General features: G+C 37.0%; 1 protein-coding gene across 31 annotated transcripts; it reads right to left on the bottom strand.

Moving 5' to 3' along the window:
• Positions 1–493: 493 nt before the first annotated feature.
• Positions 494–10,089, bottom strand: LOC110865579 (E3 ubiquitin-protein ligase ORTHRUS 2-like). Of its 31 annotated transcripts, XR_004861187.1 has the most exons (14): positions 9,917–10,082; positions 8,911–9,358; positions 8,581–8,798; positions 6,395–8,174; positions 4,511–5,352; positions 3,622–3,739; positions 2,907–2,986; positions 2,374–2,457; positions 2,161–2,300; positions 1,715–1,804; positions 1,374–1,412; positions 1,254–1,303; positions 974–1,093; positions 494–892 (listed from the first exon to the last, which is right to left on the bottom strand). XR_004861187.1 is itself a non-coding variant. In XM_022114874.2 (5 exons), exons 2-5 carry the CDS (start codon positions 8,936–8,938, stop codon positions 7,904–7,906), a joined length of 357 nt encoding a protein of 118 aa, XP_021970566.1. In that variant the 5' UTR covers positions 8,939–9,358; positions 9,917–10,086; the 3' UTR covers positions 6,114–7,903. The 31 variants fall into 31 exon arrangements, 2 of the variants coding, with proteins under 2 accessions (XP_021970566.1, XP_021970565.1); XR_004861179.1 differs by having other exon boundaries at positions 1,254–1,804; positions 2,907–5,352; positions 6,395–7,954; ... (2 more) ...; positions 9,198–9,358; positions 9,917–10,088; XR_004861185.1 differs by having other exon boundaries at positions 1,710–1,804; positions 2,907–5,352; positions 9,917–10,087.
• Between the last annotated feature and the right edge of the window lie 11,738 nt (positions 10,090–21,827).

The following is a 21,827-nucleotide window of genomic DNA, read 5'->3' as shown; positions in this document are numbered from 1 at the left end:
CTATTTCAGATACTCGAAACAGGGACCTTTGTCGAAGGTAATATATTGGATTTAAAACTTAAAAAGTACTTCTACTTTAAGGTTGCATGCTATGTACATAATCTATTTACTAGTCGTTTACCTACGCGATGCGGCGGGAAACATATCACTTAGGTTAGTGAGTTTAGGGCTATGTACGAGGAGGTTCGGTTTTGAGCCATAACCAAAACCAAATTCGCGATGCAACGACAGTTTACAATGTGATACTCGTTTTTTGTTAGTTTATCAATCAAATATATTACATAGTACTTATGTCAGTTGTATTATTCATGGTATAGGTGTTGTGTATCATGATTCATATTGCTCTGGTCTTTATTCATCGTTGACGTGGTATTTTGTATCATTTTTTAATGTTTATAAGAAACAATCCAGGTTTTGTAGCTTTACATGGTTACCTAAAAACATAAAAATAGCTATATTCATTTGGAATAACTAAAATAGAACAAGATATAAGTTGTCAACAAGTATAATAATATTAATTATCAATTAAAGAACATACATTAATGTCTCCAAATAAACACATATACAACTGTACCACTCAATTCGACAGAAAACAGGAATAAAAAACACATTTATACAATTGTACAACTCAAAGTGAGAAGGAGAAAAACATTAGGTAGTTTGTAAAAAAGCCAAATAGGTTAGTTTGTTCTTTGTTATCTTGTGACCGAAGACGTTTGTGGCAAAGGGAGATTCAGACTTCCATTTTATGTGGTGGCGGCGTGGCACCACCTCCACTTAGGCATTATAATACTTCCTGCTGCTATAAACTTGAAGATTGTAATTCCAGTAGCGATCACAAGTAACACGAGCGCAAGAGCTACTGATAAAGCAGACATATAGCTCAAAGAATCTGCATAAAAGTATATCGATCTTCACAAACAAAACACAAACTTTTATCCCAAAAACTTGCTACTAACTAAAAAACACTAACCAATGTGCTTTAGGCTCACCAACGGGAAAATATTCCAAGTGTATTAAAAAACCAGAAGAACGACAGCTATTCCACCATCGTAAAAAACCAGCACCGTTGTTGTTCCTGAAAGCACATCACCTAAAACACACAACCCAACCCAACCCAAACCAAAATCAAAATAAATATCAAAACCAAATCACACTTCATAACAAAGATTTAAAAAACTACAAACCCATTTAACTTCGTATTGAACATGTTAACGAATTGTGTCATAAATTTCCAACCCTAAGAAACCAACCTTGACTGGCACCTTTGGTGGCTTGTTCAGAACACGAGTAGAGCAGGGTCCTAATTAATATAATGTATTAATGTTGATTAGTGTAAATGAATATGATGAACATTTAACAAACGGGCTTACCCTCTTTTCGATCATACTGTCCCAAACCTTGCCACTTAACTGTAACAGATGATGAATTTGAAAATGTCTAACGGGAAATAGATGATTATGCTATAAAGCCAAATCACACCGGCCCAACCCCAGCCGATTCCATGGACTCTTGTAAAATCCCAATTCACGTAGACAGCAATTAAAGTAGCAATCTTCATGGGCTCTTTCAGGTCAAAACAAATGGTGAACTTTGAAAAAGAAGTTAAAAAACATATATATTTTTTTTGTTTGGTAGTTTGTATTTCAACCTTGGTTTGTAAAAGACACTCGGCATTCAAAAATTATAAACAGAAAGGAAAACGAGACCTAACTATGTTCCACATTAACAGTAGCAGGTAGCAGCTATTCCATTTGAAAGTTTCGCAGCTAGTTTTATGGAATGGGAAGCTAAGTTCCATTACCTGGACAATATATAATCTGAAATTAGTAGTAGTAAAAAACAAAAATAATACATAAATGAATACTTTGTATTTATGCATTAAAGTATGCTTTCCTAACCCCCATCACTCTCGCTAATCGTATAGTGCATTACTCATACAAGTTACATAACAATAAGTATTGCTAGCCAGATTACGACCACATGCTAGGCAAATACAACCCTAAAAAATTAGAGGAATGCTAATATTCTTTGCATCATTACGTGTCACACACCATTATAAGAGTAGAATTAAGTTCCTTTGGCATAACCATTGAACAAAATGAAAAATAGAAGTAGGATTATAAATAATATGTAATAGATAAAAAAGAAAAAAAAAACCTTGCGGGCAACATGCTTGTACTTCCCAGCTTCTAAGTGAGCAAATCCAGCAGCACCTTGTAGGTGAATTCAACCCGTCCTTTTTGACCCATTACCAGTCCGATATCACTATCAGTCAAGTCCTCACAAGGATCGACTTCCTACAAGGGTAACTCGATCAATAATTCAATATCAAATTGAAACATGAGAAATAGTTAAAAGCTGCAGATTTACCATGTGCCGGGCTGAATTCTGGTCTAAGAGGCATACCGTTACTCTGTTTTAAATGCCCCTAGCTCTTTTCTGTAATTTTTCTGCCTACAAAAAAAATGTCAGGCATTGATTTCTATGACTACAATAATAACTATAGAAGTTTCTATTAAAGTTTCTAAAAAAAATATAAGCAAAAGCTTCCTTGCTCTTATGGTCCTCCCCAAGTGATCATTGGTATATTAAGTATGCAGATATTAATTCTGTTGGCCCATGATATCGTACTATATATTATATGGGTTTTATTAATTTAAAGTATAATAGTATCTTCAAATAAAAAAATACCAAAAATGTTTGATGGTTTGACCAGACCGTGTCTGAACCGGCTAACCAAGTTGACCGGCTCACCAAACAGCCCCCCAATCGCATCCAGACTTATACATTTCAAACTCCGAAGTGTTTATATTTAAGAATGCTCAGTTACTCGAATTGGAAGCCACTACTAATACATTCTTTAAGAATGCTCGGTTACTCGAATTGGAAGCCACTACTATTACCTTCAGAACTTGGCGAATTGGAAGCCACTTCTATTACCTTCAGAACTTGTTTCTTCCAGCTTAGGTTGAGCTTGAGCAGACTGGTGCAGAACAAATCATGTTCGGATCAATAATGGTTAGGATTGCTTTTTCGTTTTTTATGGAAAAAAACTCTCCATGAAAGTTGGGATAACTCAAGTAGCTTGATTTGTAAAAATTGTAGAAGCTAAAACAAAATGGAGTAGAAACCAAGATTTAAAAGTACGAAATCGTGCCTCGAGGCGCTTTGCCTTAGCCTCACGAGGCGTACGCCTTGTCACGAAATTAAAAAATAAACAAAAAAATTATATTCTATAAAAAATAAAAATACTAAATAATTTCATCATCAGATTCATCAAAACATCAAAAACACAAATAAAATACAAACTTAAATAATTTACTTCCTCTCCTAATTCAAGCCAATCTTGCAACGTTAATTTATTTAATTCAAATTTTTGAAGACAATGTGTCATACTTACAATCTTATTCTAAAGCATATATATTAAGGTTCACTCATAATGTTTAACCATTTTAGAGGTCAAAGTGTGAATAAAAGGACATGTTTTTTGTGTCAAGAACATAAATATACTTAAAAACACCTCTGCATCTATCAAATCTCTACCATCAAACATATCACCTTTCCAACAGTATGTTTCAATCTCTATATTTTATCTTGGATCATAAAAAGTAAATATACCTTTCACTAACAATTTCTTCACGAAATACAGTTGCCACCATAGGCTCCAAAACAAAAACAAAATCACACACATAGACAATGTCAGATCTTACCAAAAGTGTCAACAACAGTTTCCAGGCTGCAAAAGAAAAACAATAATTTATGTATACTTACTAGGCATAACATGGACCTTGTACTTTCAGAACAAAAGGTTTAGCTTGCAACTAAAATATTTGCATTTGGATCCTGGTAATAACATACATGGTAAACCAGGTTGGCCTTAGTTGTAAAAAAATGCTTATTTTTTACAACTAGTGAGGAACCCGCGCGTTGCAGCGGGGTCAACGTTTGCAGCCTTGTTTGCGTTTTCTGTTAGTTTTTTCAGCATATCGTTTTGTTTGGTTATGAGTCACGTAAAAGAAGTACTGAAGTAGTAATTAGCCATTTAGTATTAACACGTGTAATAATAGGACATGTTAACAATTGGGCATCAACATATGTTTAAACTCAGGCTTTGACCCATGCAAATCTTTTTCATTGTAAGCATTGTTACACGTTTTAAGTCTTTTTCCTGACATTTTTTTAAATACTAAATACAATTGATAAATTCCTCAAATATAAGCATTGTCACATGCTTAATACATACATTCCATTTCTAGTCAACCAATTGATAAATTCCTCAAATAAGTAATAAAGCCATTGTCGAGTTTTTTGCATAAATAGGTGATTTGAGCTGCAAAAGAGTGGTTCTAGGTGGTCAACAATTTTGTTTTCAAATCTAGGTAAGTAGCCAATTCAAACAGCGACCTTACATGAACTTTCTGACCAAAAGCTGCAAAAGCTGCACCCTAAAAGAAGATCGCTGTATTAAACAGCTATGTTAAAGAAGATCGCTGTTTTGAACCAATACCTTAATAAAGTCGCTGAATGGACAAGCCATGTTAAAGAAGATCGCTGAATGAAAGAGCAATTTTATAATAGATCGCAGAATGAATCTGCAATGTTATCTCTTATCAGCTTTGTAATCACCGGAAAACCAACATCTTCTTGCTGTTTCCACCTGTTTTTCTCCCCATAATTCATTGTGGAATACATATTAACACTCTCAACTATAATCTTCATTTCTTTAACGATGACATCGATGAAGAAGTTAAAGAACTGTTTTGTTGCACTTCTCAGGATGATCAAGAGCCAAAGATCATGTATGCTTTCTTTAGATCTTTCAATTTTACATTTTTTGAGGTGATCTTGCGTTATGAAACTGTATGGATCCAGTTATTTGATTTTAATCTCTTGTGCGGTCCCCAAAAGAATAGGGATTACCCATGGAATATGTATACTCTCAAAGAACTAGTGCACGCAACCAACAATTTTCATAACGAAAACAAGATAGGTGAAGGCGGATTTGGAATTCGCGGTTGAGGTGGAGATTCTTGGGAGAGTTCAACACAAGAATTTGTTGGGACAAAGGATTTCATGCTGGTGGAGATGAAAGACTTATAGTCTATGATTATATGCCTAACCACAGCTTGCTCACTCACCTCCATGGTAAACTTGCAGCCGATTGCCTCCTAGATTGGCCACGACGAATGAGCATAGCCATTGGCTCCGCTGAAGGCTTAGCGTAAGTCCCTCCGATTAATGAAACATGAGGCCACAAGATTCGACTGCTACTAGTTTATAGGGCTACAAAGTACTGCATATGGCAGTCTTTAATGGCGACAATTTCAAATTAAGACTCACATGTGCCTCCTGCAAAACAAAACAGTCAGTTAATCAACATTGATGTATGAAACAGCTATATTCTACAAGATTGCAGAAAGAAACAGCGACCTTTTTTACAAGATTGCTGAAAGAAACAGCGATCTTCTTTAAGATTTCTGTTTGATTCAGCGATCTTTATTAACATAGCATAATGATTCAGCGATCTTTATTAACATACCTGTTTGAAACAACGACTTTATTAACATAGCTGTTTAATACAACGATCTTCTTTTAGGGTGCAGCTTTTGCAGCTTTTGGTTAGAAAGTTCATGTAAGGTCGTTGTTTGAATTGGCTACTTACCTAGATTTGAAAACAAAATTGTTGACCACCTAGAACCACTCTTTTGAAATCATCTACTTCTGCAAAAAAATTCGCCATTGCCTAGACGTGTTTGAACAAATGTAAAAGATATATTTTATAACTTAATCATATGTTAGGTTTTCTTACTTCTAATTTTTCCTGTGAATAAAATTCAAAGAGCCCAACAAAGGGTTTGTGTACCATACGTATATAACTTTATGGCTGGGCCTAAGTTGATCTTGACTTAAAACTGAACCTTAATCAAGAAGTTCGGTTATTTGAATGTGTAAACCAACAACTTCGTTAACTTGGTTTGTTTTGTAATTTCTTTCGGCTATGAATCGTCCACCGTTTTCTATTGCTATAAACCTGGGCCAAATTGGCCCAATATAAAAAAATTTAACAAAACTGGCCCAATAGAAAAAAATTAACAAAAATTGTCACCAAATGGACCAGGAGAACCCTATGCAGCATTAATGACAGTCATCACAGCACTTGAGCATTTTGTTATCTATCAACTTACACTTTCCCATGCCAGCACCAAAGAGTCGATGAAATCTAAAGTCTAAAGCTAATAATAATAGACATCATTATGATCATCCAAAAGGCTCCCCCTATATTTTTCTTTTGGCCGGCCAAAGAGGAACTATATTAAACCACAAAAAAAAAAAAAAGAAAAGAAAACAGAAGCAACAGAGAAATAAACGAAACCAAAACTCAAGACCGAACATTATCCAACTCGAATTAGCTCCAGTTCTCTTCATTCAGCCCAGCCATATATGTTTGATCTTTTCTTCACCCACCAGAAGCTATTGTCTTTTATATCTTCCACGACGTTTCTCAGAATGGCTTAAATATTTTTTCGTTACGGCATGTCCAAATTATCCACAGCGTGAGAAGAGCAATAGACTGCACTACTCTTTTTCTTAAGCCATCGCTGCCATAGTTCTGCACATGCTGTAGAACCTGATTAACCGATTCAAAGGCCCTAGGGATTGGAAGCTTAACCCAAACCAAAACGCTCCACCAAACGGACCGAGCAAAAGAGCACGCAACTAAAAGATGATGTGCGTCCTCCTCAGCTATGCCACATAATGGACACCGCTCGTTTCCCACGTTCACGTTTCTCCTAGCCAACGCCGTAGCCGTAGGAATCCGACTTTCCGTTGCTCTCCAGACGAAATGATTGATTTTTGGCACTGCAATTCTATTCCAGTTAAAAATATTGTTCTGACAAGTATTCGCTGAACTCTTTTCCAGCTCCTGTCTAACTATTTTAACAGGAAAATCAGTTTTTTTCTTATCCGATAGCCACGACCAGGTATCTTTTTTGTCTCTCCTGCTAAGGTGTATCAAAACCGACTGCAACCTTTGTTCCCGAGCCCGTTCTTGATCCGAGCTAAGCCCCCTTTTCCATTTTAACTCCCATCGAGCCACTCCATCTCTAACACTGTAACATTCTTCTACTGTGGCCTGTTTAGACTGCGATAACCGGTATAAATCTGGGAATCTCATGCTGAGCCGGCCTCCATTAACCCAACGATTCACCCAGAACCTAACTGTTTTCCCGTCGTCCACCTCGGCCACGAAATGGTCATTTAAGTCCACACTGCAATTTTTGAATTCTTTATTTACCATAACTATACCCTTCCACACGCCGGATATAGCCGCCTTAACCGGAATTAAATCGTTGCTCCTCCCGTTGTCGTGAATGGCCCGGATAACTCTTCGCCACAGCTGATCATCACACGTCCTCTATCTCCACCACCACTTGGAGAGGAGGCCCAGATTCATCTCTTTAATGCTGCCAACCCCCAACCCCCCTTCTTTCTTAGACCTTAAAATCTTATCCCACGCCACCCATCGGATCTTTTTGCCAAGACTTGACCCACCCCAAAGGAATCTCCTCCGAATGCCTTCTAGAGATTTGATCACACCGCTAGGGGCCTTAAACATGGATAGATAATAATTAGCCATTGAAGCCATCACCGCCTTAATAAGCATGATTCTGCCGGAGAAAGACAGCCAACGGGCTTTCCATAAAGATAGTTTTGCATTAAATCTGTCCACCACACCTTTCCAATTCGCCACACGACACGATTCATGTTGGCTCCAACCGGTAACCCAAGATATACGAACGGGAACTCCCCCTTTTGACACCCGATGATGTTTGCAAATTCTACCCCTACCCCGTATACTTTACTTTTGGTCAAGTTCGCCTTTAACCCCAAAGTAACCTCAAATGATCATCCACGCAGGACAAAGATTGAACATGCCCATAGAGAAGAACTGCAGGTATTTACCAAGAAACAAAATAGATGACTTAACTCTACAAGCAGATAATAAGATATTAAGCTGGTTAACCAAGGTAAGAAGATCAAACAGAACCATCACATTTCTATAGGATGAACCAATGCCCAGCAGTCCTTGCATCCTTTGACAATCAACAGAACCCTAGGCACAAATAAGAACTGTGAAAAAGAGCAACCAATTGCCAAGTAACTCCAACCTAGGAAGAAAAGCATAATAAGAACTAATGTAGAAAAGAGCAACCGACTGCCAAGTAACTCTAGAAAAAGCAAAATAAGAACCCCAACACGATCGTTCTGAAATAATAGATGTATGGCCCAACAAAATGCAAATGCAAAAATTCTTAATATAACAAATGTGGCCTACTTGCAAAACAAAAACAGAAGCAATGGTTTTCTAATAAAGAATGAAATATCTTGAGTTCTTGATTTCTAGTTACAAAACCAAATAACCAAATACATAGAGATCGAATAAATAGCCGGACGAAATATATGCTTATAATGAGATACAATGATTAAATGGTAATTTTAACCATCAAGTACTTATTTAAACCCTCTATCACACAAACAAAATATACTAAAAACATATTAGATTATCAAAGTTACCTGTGGATTCTGAAGGTACTCAGAAATGTCATTAGAGCATGGCGGACATCTCATGACGTTCTTTTGTGCCCTTAATGTTCGTCTACCTTTGCAATTTCTTTCCTTTATAAATGTTTGACCAGCAAAAGCATCCTGCAAGCATGACTTGCAGAAATTGTGAGCACATGGAGTAGTAAGCGACTGAGTCATCACTTTGTGGCAAATGAGATAGCAAAACTCTACAAGTGATTAAGTGTAAAAGTTTATGCAACTGAAATTCCTATACAAAAATGACTTCAAGAAACTGAAACACAAATTACATCACTCGTATTGCTAAAAAAATAAACTTACCTTTAAGAAGTCTTTCACTCACAGACATTATATGTGTCTTACGTCTAACTGTTTTTGTTTGTGTGCCATCCTCAGCATCTCCAGTGCTTGCTCGTTTTCTACTGTCGGGTGGATGCCCTTATTCGAGCTCCACGTCAATTGCATCTAAATGAATTATCATGCCCACACACGAGGATAAGGCAACATATGTGCGAACCTTTATAAAGTGTAGCAGCCATTTTGATGTATTACAATCACCAAATAATAGCATTTAGCAAACACAGTGCTAGCTCAAACAATAAATTTACCAAGGTGCAAAGAATTCCACCATCCAGAGATCTTCTTTTCTTTTAACAACCAATTCATCAAATATACACAAATTCAGTTCAACTGATGCACTTGGTTCTGATTTCTCACTTGATCCTCCTGTTGTTTTTCCACTTAACCTGTCCTTGAGGCGTGCCTTGACCTGTGTACAATTAACCACCTACGAATACTTCAAACAGTACAACATGCATATAGAAATCACATATGACAGGCGCTAGACAGAGTCCTATTCAGTGAATAACATGTTAATTAATACAAAAACTAATCTCTTCATGGCAACCCTTACAGTGTCAAGGTTTAAATTGTAATGGAAATAGTTGTGGAACGTGGATGATGATGATTGGTGAGGACTTATATCAATCCACCAACATACAAATTCTTGTCAAATCCCAACAGTTTTATTCCATGACAACTGATTTTGACATACAAGTATAAAGACCCCCGTTTTCCCGTTTACCGAAGAAGTAATTACAAAAAAAAACCATAGCACTTAACATGTATTAAGAACCATTAACTATTAGTTTATGAGTTCAGAGATGGAAAATACATGATAAACACAAGGCGGCAATTCATCGAACACCTTAACTGCAATTCATCGAACTATTTCCACTTTCTCCACACACAAATTAATATAAATTCTTTGACACCAAATTTATAGCAACTATAACCCTAACTTTTAAAAGAGAGTTGATTTGTTTACCTTGGGATTTAACTTGGATTTTGACGAACGTATTCAATAACTTGGATTTTGACGAACGTATTCAATGACTCGCATATGAAGATGTAACGCCAGTCACTGACATAGGGTTTTCAATTCTGGAGAATATCTCTATCTATGGATAAACCGATCAAATGGCATTCAAAAGCTGGACTTCTCAGTTGTTAACAAGGGCAAATATGGTATTAAACATTAAACATTAAACACTATAAATAACTAAATAAGCAAGATGTTTGTGCATATATGTGTTGTAAGTTGGGCTTTGTGAGTTTTTCAAAAAAAATGAAAATTTCCTTTTTTAACCTTAAAGTTTTAATATTTGATAATATAAGTTTCAACTTTTAAACTTTGTTTCCTTTTTAACCCTAAAGTTTTAATCTTTGATAATTTACCTTAAAATTTTAATCGTTGACAATTTAAGTTTAAAATTTTTAATATTTCTTTCCATTTTAACCCTAAAGTTTTAATCTTTGACAATTTAAGTTTAAAGTTTTAATCTTTGGTAATTTAACCTCTTTGATTAATATGATTTTTTATTTCTAATTCAAACGGTTCCATCTTTTGCGATTTAACCACTTTGATTTTTTTACTTATGTGTTGTAATCTATGCTTTGGGGGTTTTCAAAGAAAAAATGGTTATGCATATGGTTGTTGTAACCTTGGCTTTGGGGCTTTTTAAAAAAAAAAATTGATTTTTTTTACTTTTCAACTAAAAGTATTTCATAAATTACTTTTAACCAAAAACTATTAGTTTTTTTTACTTTTAACACAAAACTTTTTATCTTTTGCAATCTATCCTCACAATTTTTTTACTGTCAACTTTGGTCCTTTATAGTTTTCATTTTCCGCTTTATCCTTCGTTCTGAATTTTGTGACTTAAAACATCGCAACGTGCGTCTATGGTTTAGCATTTTCACGTTTCGTTCTAAACTTTGAGAGTTAACACGACGCAACGTGCGTGTGTGGGTGAACGTTTTTACATCGTCTATTTTTTCCCGTTTGACAGGTTCAACATAATGTGCGCGTCCTAAATCGACTTAGTGTTTGATTTTAAATTGCAAAGGAGGAGCATGATAAATTTACCGTCTTACCCCTCTAGTGTCTTAAAAATTAGTGCTATTTACTATTATATCCCTCTCAAGTATGTTGTGTTTATTTGGACATATTGCTTCAAAACTTGTATGCGGTGTAAAATTACCTTTCTATCCATCACATTTGCTTTATATAGTTATATATATAGATAATAAAAGAAATTACCAGTCCAGGGGAAACAAAAAGCCTCAAACTGTAAAATAAAATAGCCATTTCTTCCGGGGACATCATTTTACGCCTATAGCCTGCTCCTATGAAGCACGGGGACGCCATTTTACATCGGGTACCCGTCCTGGGGACGGAAACGGCTCGGGGACATTTCCCAAACGTACCCGGATATTGGGGACTTCTAAATATGCTCGGGGACGGCTCGGGTACTTCCAAAACAAAGTATCGGGGACGTTTCCTAAAATATTTAGGGTTTAAACCCTCTTAGCTTCCAAAATACAAATGGTCGGCCTTTTTAAATTACATATGCTCGGCCTTTTAACTTCCAACATTCACGTACATTGTATTATCAAGTATCAACAGTAGGATCCAATTATCAAATTATCAAGTATCAACAGTAGGATCATCATCTTTATTCAAGTATTTGATTCATATGTATTTTATTTGATTTGATTTGATGTTGATAATTTTGATAATCATTGTGTATGCGAGAGTATTTGGATGTTTTGATAATCATTCTGTATGCGAGGATGTCTAATAATTATGTTGAAAAACAAATAAGCAACAGAGAATATTTGGATGTTTTGCTTATTTGTTTCAAACGACACCATTATTTGGAGTTGTGCTTATTTGTTTTGATCGAATTATCATTCTGTTGAATAGAGAATATTTGATGTTCACAGCAGTTGATAGACTATTTGAATAGAATATTTGAATAGAATAGAATATTTGAAATTGATTGTTTATTTGCATATGTTCACACTTTACAGACTGTATATATAATTTTGAATAGAATATTTGATGTCTATTTGCATATTTGATGTTGATAATTTTGAATCACATTTGATTGCTTTCTTTATCTCATGATAGAATTTTAATATTCTATTTTAATATTCAATAGGTACTGGGATTAGTATTTGTAATATATTTTTGGACTTTGTTTAATATATTTTTATTTTTGGACTTTGTTTAATATAATTTTATTTTTAATATTATTTTTTTGTCGTACCCGTATCTTAAATTTTTGAATTTTGCTGTTCCCCGTACCCGTATTGTCACGGCCCCCGACCCGGTTTACCTGGTTCAAAAGCCACGGGACAGAAACCCGTGGTATTGGTGTTTGATTTGGCAGCGGAAATTTTAACAGGATCGTTTAAACTGAAAACCCCCAATTATTTTATTATAAGTTTTAGAACAAACCCCGTAATTTACAATAAAGGATTTTTACTGAAAATCTCTAATTTACATAAAACATGTTTATTTATTTAAGGAGCCACTTCATTCAAGCTGGTGTGCTATGCGTCACTTTTCCTTGTTCACAGTAAATCACCTGAAACATGTTTTAAAAAGATTTGATCAGCGGGAAATACTGGCGAGTCATTCAATTCATATAAAACGACACATTGTCATAATTTACAGTATTAAGAGCGATTACAATTGCCCCTATCTTATAATTATCTGGTCCAGTTGTCACTCGACCGGATCTATGACTGTGGTCATATCACTATTGGGTCATGTCACCCAATAGTGGCGTGTATCACTAATTAGGCTCGCCCACCTAAGAGTGGTAAAACAACAGTAATGTGCACAATACCCCACTTACTGCCAGTAATTAAAGATACGCAAAGACTAAATCCCTGTAATTATAACTGGAAAACATTTAGGGTTTTGCAAAGTAACTTGGATAAAAACAGAATGACTCACATTGCAAATTTAAACGGACATAGTCTGCCTACTGATTAAGCCGGTAACCTAGTTAAAATAACAATGCAAACGAAACTAGGTCAGTAACTTAATTCAACATTTACGATAATTTCACGAGATCGAAACCCTCACGACGAATGACAAAGTATAGCCCGTATTCAGGCAGCACTTAAACATCCATCAGATCGGTTTTAATCGATCAGACATTGTATCGTAGCAGTGATCGAGTTATTACCTGTTATCGCAGCAGAGGTTCGGGATTATGGTTATTTTTGAATGAAACAGCGTATATTTGAACGTACGTTTTGAAATTTAACGTCGAAACACTCAAACAGTTCAAGTCCCAGGCCAAGGGCTTTATAGCCCAAATTGAACCCGCCCGCGTGTCGCGACAAGTTCCACCTCACCTGTCGCGTGTCGCGGGGCAAGCCAAAATAGGTTAGGCCTGCCTTGTGTCCTGCTTTGCCCTGCTGAGTCAACCATCTTCGAAAATACATGTTTTAAACTCGTTTTCGACGGAGAATTATCAATTAGGGGATCCCCTCTTGACTTTTAGGGGTCCCTGATCCTAGTTTTGCCTGTTTTAAAATTTATGGGTCGCGCCATACCACTTGGGGTCTTAATTTGGGTTTCCTAATGTGCATTCTTAAAATAAGAAATAACAATTTTGGCAAGGGTTGTTACATCCTCCCCACCTTGTTTAAAATCTCGTCCTTGAGATTTACTAGAACAAGTAAGGGTACTTTCTCTTCACTTCTGATTCCAGTTCTCATGTATACTTCGGTCCTCTTTTCTAATCCCACTTTACTTTGACAAGCACTAATCTCTTGTGTTTGAGGTGTTTGACCTTTATGTCTTATATTTGGAGAGGTTTCTCAACAAATTTCAATTTTTCATTTACCTCTATATCTTGAAGAGGTACTACCAGTGATTCATCAGATAAACACTTCTTAAGATTAGATACATGAAATACGTCATGTACCCCGGCTAGTTCTTCTGGTAATTGTAATTGATAGGCAACTGGTCCTATTCGTTGGGTAACTGTGAATGGTCCTATGTACCTTGGACTCAGCTTTCCTTTCTTACCGAATCGAACTACCCCTTTCCAAGGATAAACTTTCAATAGTACCTTGTCCCCAATTTGAAATTCCAACGGCTTACGTCGATTGTCTGCATTAACTCTTTTGGCGGTCTCGATCCATTTTTACTCTTTCCTTTATTTAGGTTATCTTATCGGTGGTTTCCTATACAATCTCGGGCCCTGATAGTTGACTTTCTCCTATTTCTGCCCAGCATACTGGCGTTCGACACTTTCGTCCATAAAGTGCTTCGAACGGGGCAACATTGATGCTTGTGTGATAACTGTTGTTATAGGAGAATTCTATTAAGGGTAGGTGGTCATCCCAGTTTCCACCGAAGTCGATTACACATGCCCTGAGCATGTCTTCTAGGGTTTGGGTCGTCCTTTCACTTTGTCCATCTGTTTGGGGATGGTATGCGGTACTTAAATTTAATCGTGTCCCCATTGCTTCTTGGAAACTTGTCCAGAAATGTGAAGTGAAACGACTATCCCTATCTGACACAATGGAGAGTGGAACTCCATGTAGTGACACTACCTCGTCTACGTATAACTTAGTTAATCTTTCCATACTAAAGGTTTCCTTCATTGGTAGGAAATGAGCTGATTTGGTTAATCGATCTACAATCACCCAGATTGCATTGTTACCTTTCCTGGTCTTGGGTAGCTTAGTAACAAAATCCATTGTTATTAGTTCCCATTTCCATACAGGCATTTCTAATTGTTGAAGTAAACCTGAGGGTTTCTGGTGTTCTGCCTTAACTTGCGAACAAGTTAGACACCTAGAAACGTATCTAGCTATGTCCTTTTTCATTCCTATCCACCAGAAGTTATGTCTTAAATCTTAATACATCTTGTTATTACCAGGATGCATTGTATACCTAGATTTATGGGCTTCCTCAAATATCTTATCTCATAAGTTTCCTTGTCTAGGTACCCAAATCCTTTTCTTATTGAATCTCCAAATTCCATCACCCCCTTGTTCTAATTCCTTTATCCGTCCTTTCATTCCTTCAGCAGTATCCTGGATTGTTGTCTCTTGAACATTTTTCAGTTGTTCCATTAAATCTAATTGTAGATTTAGTCTAAGAGCACGAACTCGCCTTTGCTTCTCATGGTACTTACGACTTAGGGCATCTGCTACTACATTTGCCTTTCCTTCGTGATATAGGATATCACTGTCGTAATCACTTAGAATTTCCATCCATCTTCTTTGTCTCGTGTTTAATTCTTTTTGCCCAAATATGTACTTTAAACTCTTATGATCTGTATAGCCAGTAAACTTACTTCCGTACAGATAATGTCTCCAAATTTTAAGGGCAAAAATTATTGCTCCAAATTCTAAGTCATGAGTCGTATAATTCTCCTTGTGCTTTTTCAACTTCCTTGATGCATACGCAATCACTTTCTTACGTTGCATTAGCACACAACCTAATCCTAGTTTAGAAGCATCGCAGTAGACTTCAAAATCTTTTGTTCCTTCAGGTAAGGCCAGAATTGGGGCATTTGTTAATCTTTGCTTTAGGATTCTAAAGGTTTCCTCTTGCTTGGGTCCCCATTCAAACTTAACAGTTTTACAGGTTAACTTAGTTAATGGAACAACTATCTTAGAAAAGTCTTTGATGAAGCGCCTATAGTATCCAGCTAATCCTAGAAAACTTCTAACTTCGGTAGCTGATTGCGGGACTTTCCAATTTGTGATTGCTTCTATCTTGGAGGGATCTACGTGAATACCTTCGTGATTCACCATATGTCCTAAAAATTGCACCTCTTGTAGCCAAAATTCACACTTCGAAAATTTGGCGTACAACTTTTCCTTTCTTAACAGGGTTAAGAGTGCATGCAGGTGCTCACAGTGTTCGTCCTGGCTTTTGGAATAAATAAGTATATCGTCGATGAAGACAATTACAAATTTATCTAGATACGGCTTGCAGATCCTATTCATCATGTCCATAAATGTTGCAGGAGAATTCGTTAATCCAAAGGGCATAACTGTAAACTCATAGTGACCATACCTAGTCCTAAAAGCAGTTTTAGGTAAGTCTTCTTCCTGTACCTTTAACTGGTGATATCCTGAGCGCAAATCTATCTTAGAGAAGTACCTAGCTCCTTGAAGTTGATCGAAAAGATCATCGATCCTAGGTAGTGGGTATGATTCTTAATGGTAACCTTATTCAATTCCCTATAATCGATACACATTCGCATCGAACCATCCTTCTTTTTCACGAACAACATAGGTGCTCCCCAAGGGGATGAACTGGGTTGTATGAATCCTTTGCTTAACAATTCATCTAACTGCTTTTCAGTTCTAACATTTATGTGGGTGCTAACCGATAAGGTGCCTTAGCTATTGGTGCAGTTCCTGGAATTAGATGAATTCTAAACACTACTTCCCTATCCGACGGTAATCCAGGTAGCTCTTCTGGGAATACATCAGGGTATTCTAATACTACTGGAATCTCATTAAGTTCTTTGCTTTTAGTGTTAATGATTACCAAAATCATATACATTATTCCTTGTTTACGTTCATAACTAGCAACTTTCATTACTGAAATAAACTTCATTGGTTTATGTGGCTTATCTCCTGTAACCATAATTACCTCTCCTGCTGGCGTATGAATTTCTATGGAATTTTTATCACATAGGATTCGAGCATGGTTGGCTACTAACCAATCCATTCCTAACACGACATTGAATCCTGCTAAATTCATAGATAGTAGGTTTGCAGAAAATTCATGGCCTGAGAGTTCTATCTTTCCTTCTTGGAGAATCTTATCTATATTAACAGAATTTCCTTCTACCGTTTCTACCATATAAATTTGCCTAAGTTTGGTTAAAGGTTGCTTAAGATCTTGGTAGAATGAAGTATTTATAAAACTTTGGTTTGCGCCAGAGTCAAATAATACTTTTGCGTAAACGTCATGTACAAGAAACGTACCAGCTATCACATCCGGAATCAGATCTGCTTCTTGTGTAGTCAGCTGGAAGGCTCTTGCATTCTTCTTATTAGTTCCTTCGACCGTTTTGGCCTTAATGTCAGCTGGTTTGACCAATTTAGGGCAATTTGGCTTAAAATGCCCAGCTTCTCCGCAGTTGTAGCAGATCATTGATTTCTTCCTGCACTCCTCCTCCCGGTGCCCCGGTGCTTTGTAGAAATTGCAGTTTTCCTTACATTTTCCAAAATGTTTCCTTTTACAGTTTCCGCAAAATGGCAGTGCGGAAGACTGCCCGGTTCCCTTCTTCTTCAAATTATTATTATTATTACCCCCACGGAAACCTTGGGTAATCCTTTGAGCCAATTCCTTTTTCCTATTTTCTTCTCTTGTGCGCACCAGTCCGTCAGTAAAGGTGTTGGCCAATTCGACCGCATCGTCAATTGTTCGGGGTCTCGCAGCTTTGACTATGTCGTGAATCTCGCTAATTAGCCCCCAAATGTAGCGGAGAAATAAGCACCGGTTCTGGCGAGGCCAGAGTCGGTACAATTCTAGCATATTCGAAAAATTTCGAAGTATACCCCCGACAATCAATGTCCACCATCCGGTGGTTCAGGAACTTGTTGGTCATTTGTTCCTTTTCGTAGGAGGGACAAAACTTTCTTCCTACCAATTCCTTAAATTCCTTCCAACTCATGGCATAAGCCACGTCACTTCGCTTAGCTTGCAGCACTGTGTTCTACCATTCTAACGCTTCTTCTTTGAAAAGGTGGGATGCATACATTACCTTGTCTTCTTCTGCGCACTTACTTATTTTAATCACAGCTTCGGTCTTTTCTAACCAGCGAAATACAGCAGTTGCCCCTTCATTTCCTGCAAATTCGACTGGCTTACAGGAGAGAAATTCTTTGTAAGTGCAACTAGCCGTTTGCCACTTTCATTTTCTTATATAATGGTGCTTGAATCACATTATTATTATCACCACCCCCATTCACGTTGTTACTGAAATTATCGTCGCGGGTGCGTTTGCTATGGTTGGCTTGGGAAGGTTCAACAGGATTCTTAACGGCAGCGACAATTGCTGGGATAGCATTGGCTATTCACCGAGCAACTATATTTTCAATATCTTGCCTATTGAGAAAATGTTCTTCATTATTTGGTTCAGATTGGTTAACTTCATTTTCCGGTTGGTTTACTGCGTTTTCCATCTGAATAATTAACAATATATATAAATTATTGTCACAAAATGGATAGCAACTAAACACAATAAGACAATCACAACACAATCAAGTCAGCACATGTAACCAAAATCGTCGACATTGCGATATTTATATTTTTATATACATATTTTTATGCATCCATACAAGCCGTGTATTTTACAGATGTTTTATTTTTAGTATTATTTTACAATATTATATTATTATTATTATTATTATTATATATTTATATTTTTTTACATATTATTATTATACAAAATAGCTAATTTACTGTTATCTGCCGCCTTCAGTAGTGGAACTCCCTCTCATCATACTTCCAGGTAATATTCTCCCCCATAGCCCGGATCCGGTTCCCCATCTCCACCAATTCTTCACCATAACGGTGTAGTTCCGCGACGTTTTCCGGGTTCATAGGTGAGAAAGTAACGGGGGTGGTTCATTCTACGTGTAGTAAGGATTTGGATTATTCATTATGTTCTGGAAGTGCCAGGCGCCGGTCCACCATTCTTCCATTTGGCCCAAAAGAGGTTGAGGGTTAACGATTGGGTCCGGTGTGACACCTGTGTCACCGCGACCATCAAACAAACACCAAGCCGATGAAATATTGTATTTCATACTTGGGATCTTGCATAAATATGTGTATCTTTTGCACATATCAGTTCTTGTTCAATTTCAAACCCTACAACACTTTCTGGGGAATTATACGCAAACTAGTGCGTAAACGTACTCAGTTTAATGCGACAAATACTCCGAAAGACCATCAAATACTTAACATACCTTAAATAACCTTTACATAACTTAGAAATAAGTTTTGAAGGCTTTGGTATGGCAAAAACAAGTTAATTCGCTTACAGGGACTAAACTTGACAAACTGCGAAAGTATGCCAATTTGAACTGTAACGAACATTCCGGAACATGTCCATAAGTTAAACATACCATAAATATCCTTTACATAGCTTAGAAATAGGCTTTGAAGGGTTGGGTATGCTAAAACAAACTTTTGGATCATTCAGGGACTAAAAGTGTCAAAAAGTGCATAAGTTTGCACTTTCACGCATAACTTACGTTCTGAATACATCCGGACGTCCAAAAATTTATGTAACCATCCTTATATTATGCCTTAGTGTTTGGCATGAGAAAAATCCATTCGTCACGCATTTTGGATCATTTTTCGCGCTTATGCGCATTCCGTCGTAATTAACCGAACATCGCATTCGTACGGCCAAACGAACCAACATCCGACATATTTTTGAGCACGTTTCATGTCCACAATGTTTAGGCATCATTTTAGGGCCTTAAAGTTGGCTTTATGGGCCTTAGAAGTGTCGGAAATGGCTTAAACATGCAACAGGGACCAAAACTGCCATTTCTGAAAGTATGTGCAGATCAGGCATGCCCAGGCGGCCCGCCTGAGTTTGTGCATATCCTGATGTGGGCCGCATGGCCCCTACAGATGCAGAAAACTTGCTTTTTGGCTGAAGTTGGCCTTTCAAACACTCCAAAGGGCAATGCCCTTTCACAATCTCAGGAGCTAAGGGTCAAAATAAGGCACCACAACTTTGCGACAAGTGTACGCTTAAGATCGTAGCACGATATTCAAGAAACGATCCTAACGCCTTACTTTTCCTATAAATACCCCCCCCCTTTTGGTTAAAACCCACAAAAATCTGATCTAAAGCTCTAAGTTGGAACCTTTGTTTCATACCTGAGCCATTTTGATCTAAATTAGCATTCGGGGACCCTTCGTAAGTGTTCTTTCGTTCTTTTATTCGCTTTTCGAGTCCGAAAGTCAAAGTTCTGCTTGACTTTCTGTGTGACTAGCCTATGGTCAACACGAAGTTCATGGAACTTCATAACGTGAGCGTGATCACGATGGTTATAGTCCATGGCGACTATACCTACTGATTACCACGTTATCTAGGCTCAGTGACGAGTCGTAGTTTCGGCCAAAATGCGCATTCTTGCGTATTTTGTAACCAAACTACTTGTGAGCATCAAAGCCGTTTGTTTTGATGCCAAACCTGTTTTCTAAACTTAGTTAAGCATGACCTAACATGCTTAGCTCGTCACTTTTAGTTTAGTGCATATATAGGGTCGTAAGGTAAACGATCTAAACGATCGCTTATACTTTCGAACCCAACCCTTTTGGTCGATCATTAGGATCCGACCAAACACATTAGGTGACCATAGCTATAACCTTCTGAGGTTATACCTTATGGCCACGATGTTAGGCGTTCCAAACGCGTTCTACGCGAACGACGCATTAAGGTAGCATAAGCTACCTAAACGGGTCGTAATGGGTCGCAAGCACTTAGGTTAGGTTTCATTTTAGTATGTAGGCTTTGTTAAACCATATTTCACGAGTCTCCATACTCGTTTGGTTTACGAACCCGCATACTATCCGATCCTTCCGATTTTGGTCCGGTATATTAACATAGCTACCTATTAGGTGTCGTTTGATATTTCGTGATCTCTAGCATTATTTGGTTTTTATACAAGAACTTCAAAGCAAACTCAGGTGAGTACACTGAACCCCTCTTTTACTGTTTTCCAAACTGTTTTGGGGTGAAACACATGTGCCTACTCGTTACTTTCATGCTTTCCTGTTTTCACATCATATACTGGCTATGTTCATTAGTACAACTATAGTACATGATTTCAATACATTTTATGCTATGTATGCCCATTGTGTGCATACTTAGTACATCACTTTACAATATATCTCATGCTACGTATGCCCATTGTGTGCATACTTAGTACATCACTTTACAATACATCTCATGCTACGTACGCCCATTGTGTGCATACTTAGTACATCACTTTACAATACATCTCATGCTACGTACGCCCATTGTGTGCATACTTAGTACATCACTTTACAATACATCTCATGCTACGTACGCCCATTGTGTGCATACTTAGTACATCACTTTACAATACATCTCATGCTACGTACGCCCATTGTGTGCATACTTAGTACATCACTTTACAATACATTTCATGCTACGTACGCCCATTGTGTGCCTACTTAGTACATTGTTTTACATTGCATTTCTGTTGCATATGCTCATCCAGCATATGAACACATTATACTACATTTTGAACCGTTGTAACCATTTGACTATGTGAACCGTCTTAACCCTTCGATTATATGAACCGTTTGTAACCATTGAACCGTGTAAACCAGTTGTATCCGTTGACATGATTTACATTTGACAATAGACATTTGACTATACATAAACATTTCCACAATTGTTAAACATTTCATCTTGATGGTTTGGTTTGAGTAAGTGATTAAGTAATGAGGCGTGTGTAATATGATACAAGCATGGTGGATACGCCGCTGGTACTTCCTATATATAAGTGTTTGTACGGTATTACATATCGTAGTGTTATTTGAATCATTTCAATTTGAGACATATGACATTTTATACAAATAACACACTTTTCACGAGACATAGTTTTACAAACGACTTATCTTATACAAACTCAGTTTACATGGTTATTCATTTAACCATACATTATTCTCTTATTTATGCATATCATTTGATCTTACCGTTTTTCAAATGATTTACAAGACAAAGCAAAATACAAGGTTCATGAATAAACATTTTCTCAAACATAAGTCATGAATTCCGTTTTCACAAAACCAATGTCTCTCACAGGCATTTTTATGCTGACGTACCTATTTTCACATGTGT

The sequence above is a fragment of the Helianthus annuus genome, chromosome 6 (genome assembly GCF_002127325.2).
Source record: "Helianthus annuus cultivar XRQ/B chromosome 6, HanXRQr2.0-SUNRISE, whole genome shotgun sequence".
Lineage (NCBI taxonomy): Eukaryota > Viridiplantae > Streptophyta > Magnoliopsida > Asterales > Asteraceae > Helianthus > Helianthus annuus.
The sequence above is the reverse complement of the archived record's forward strand: the minus strand, read 5'-3'. Positions and strand labels throughout refer to the sequence as shown.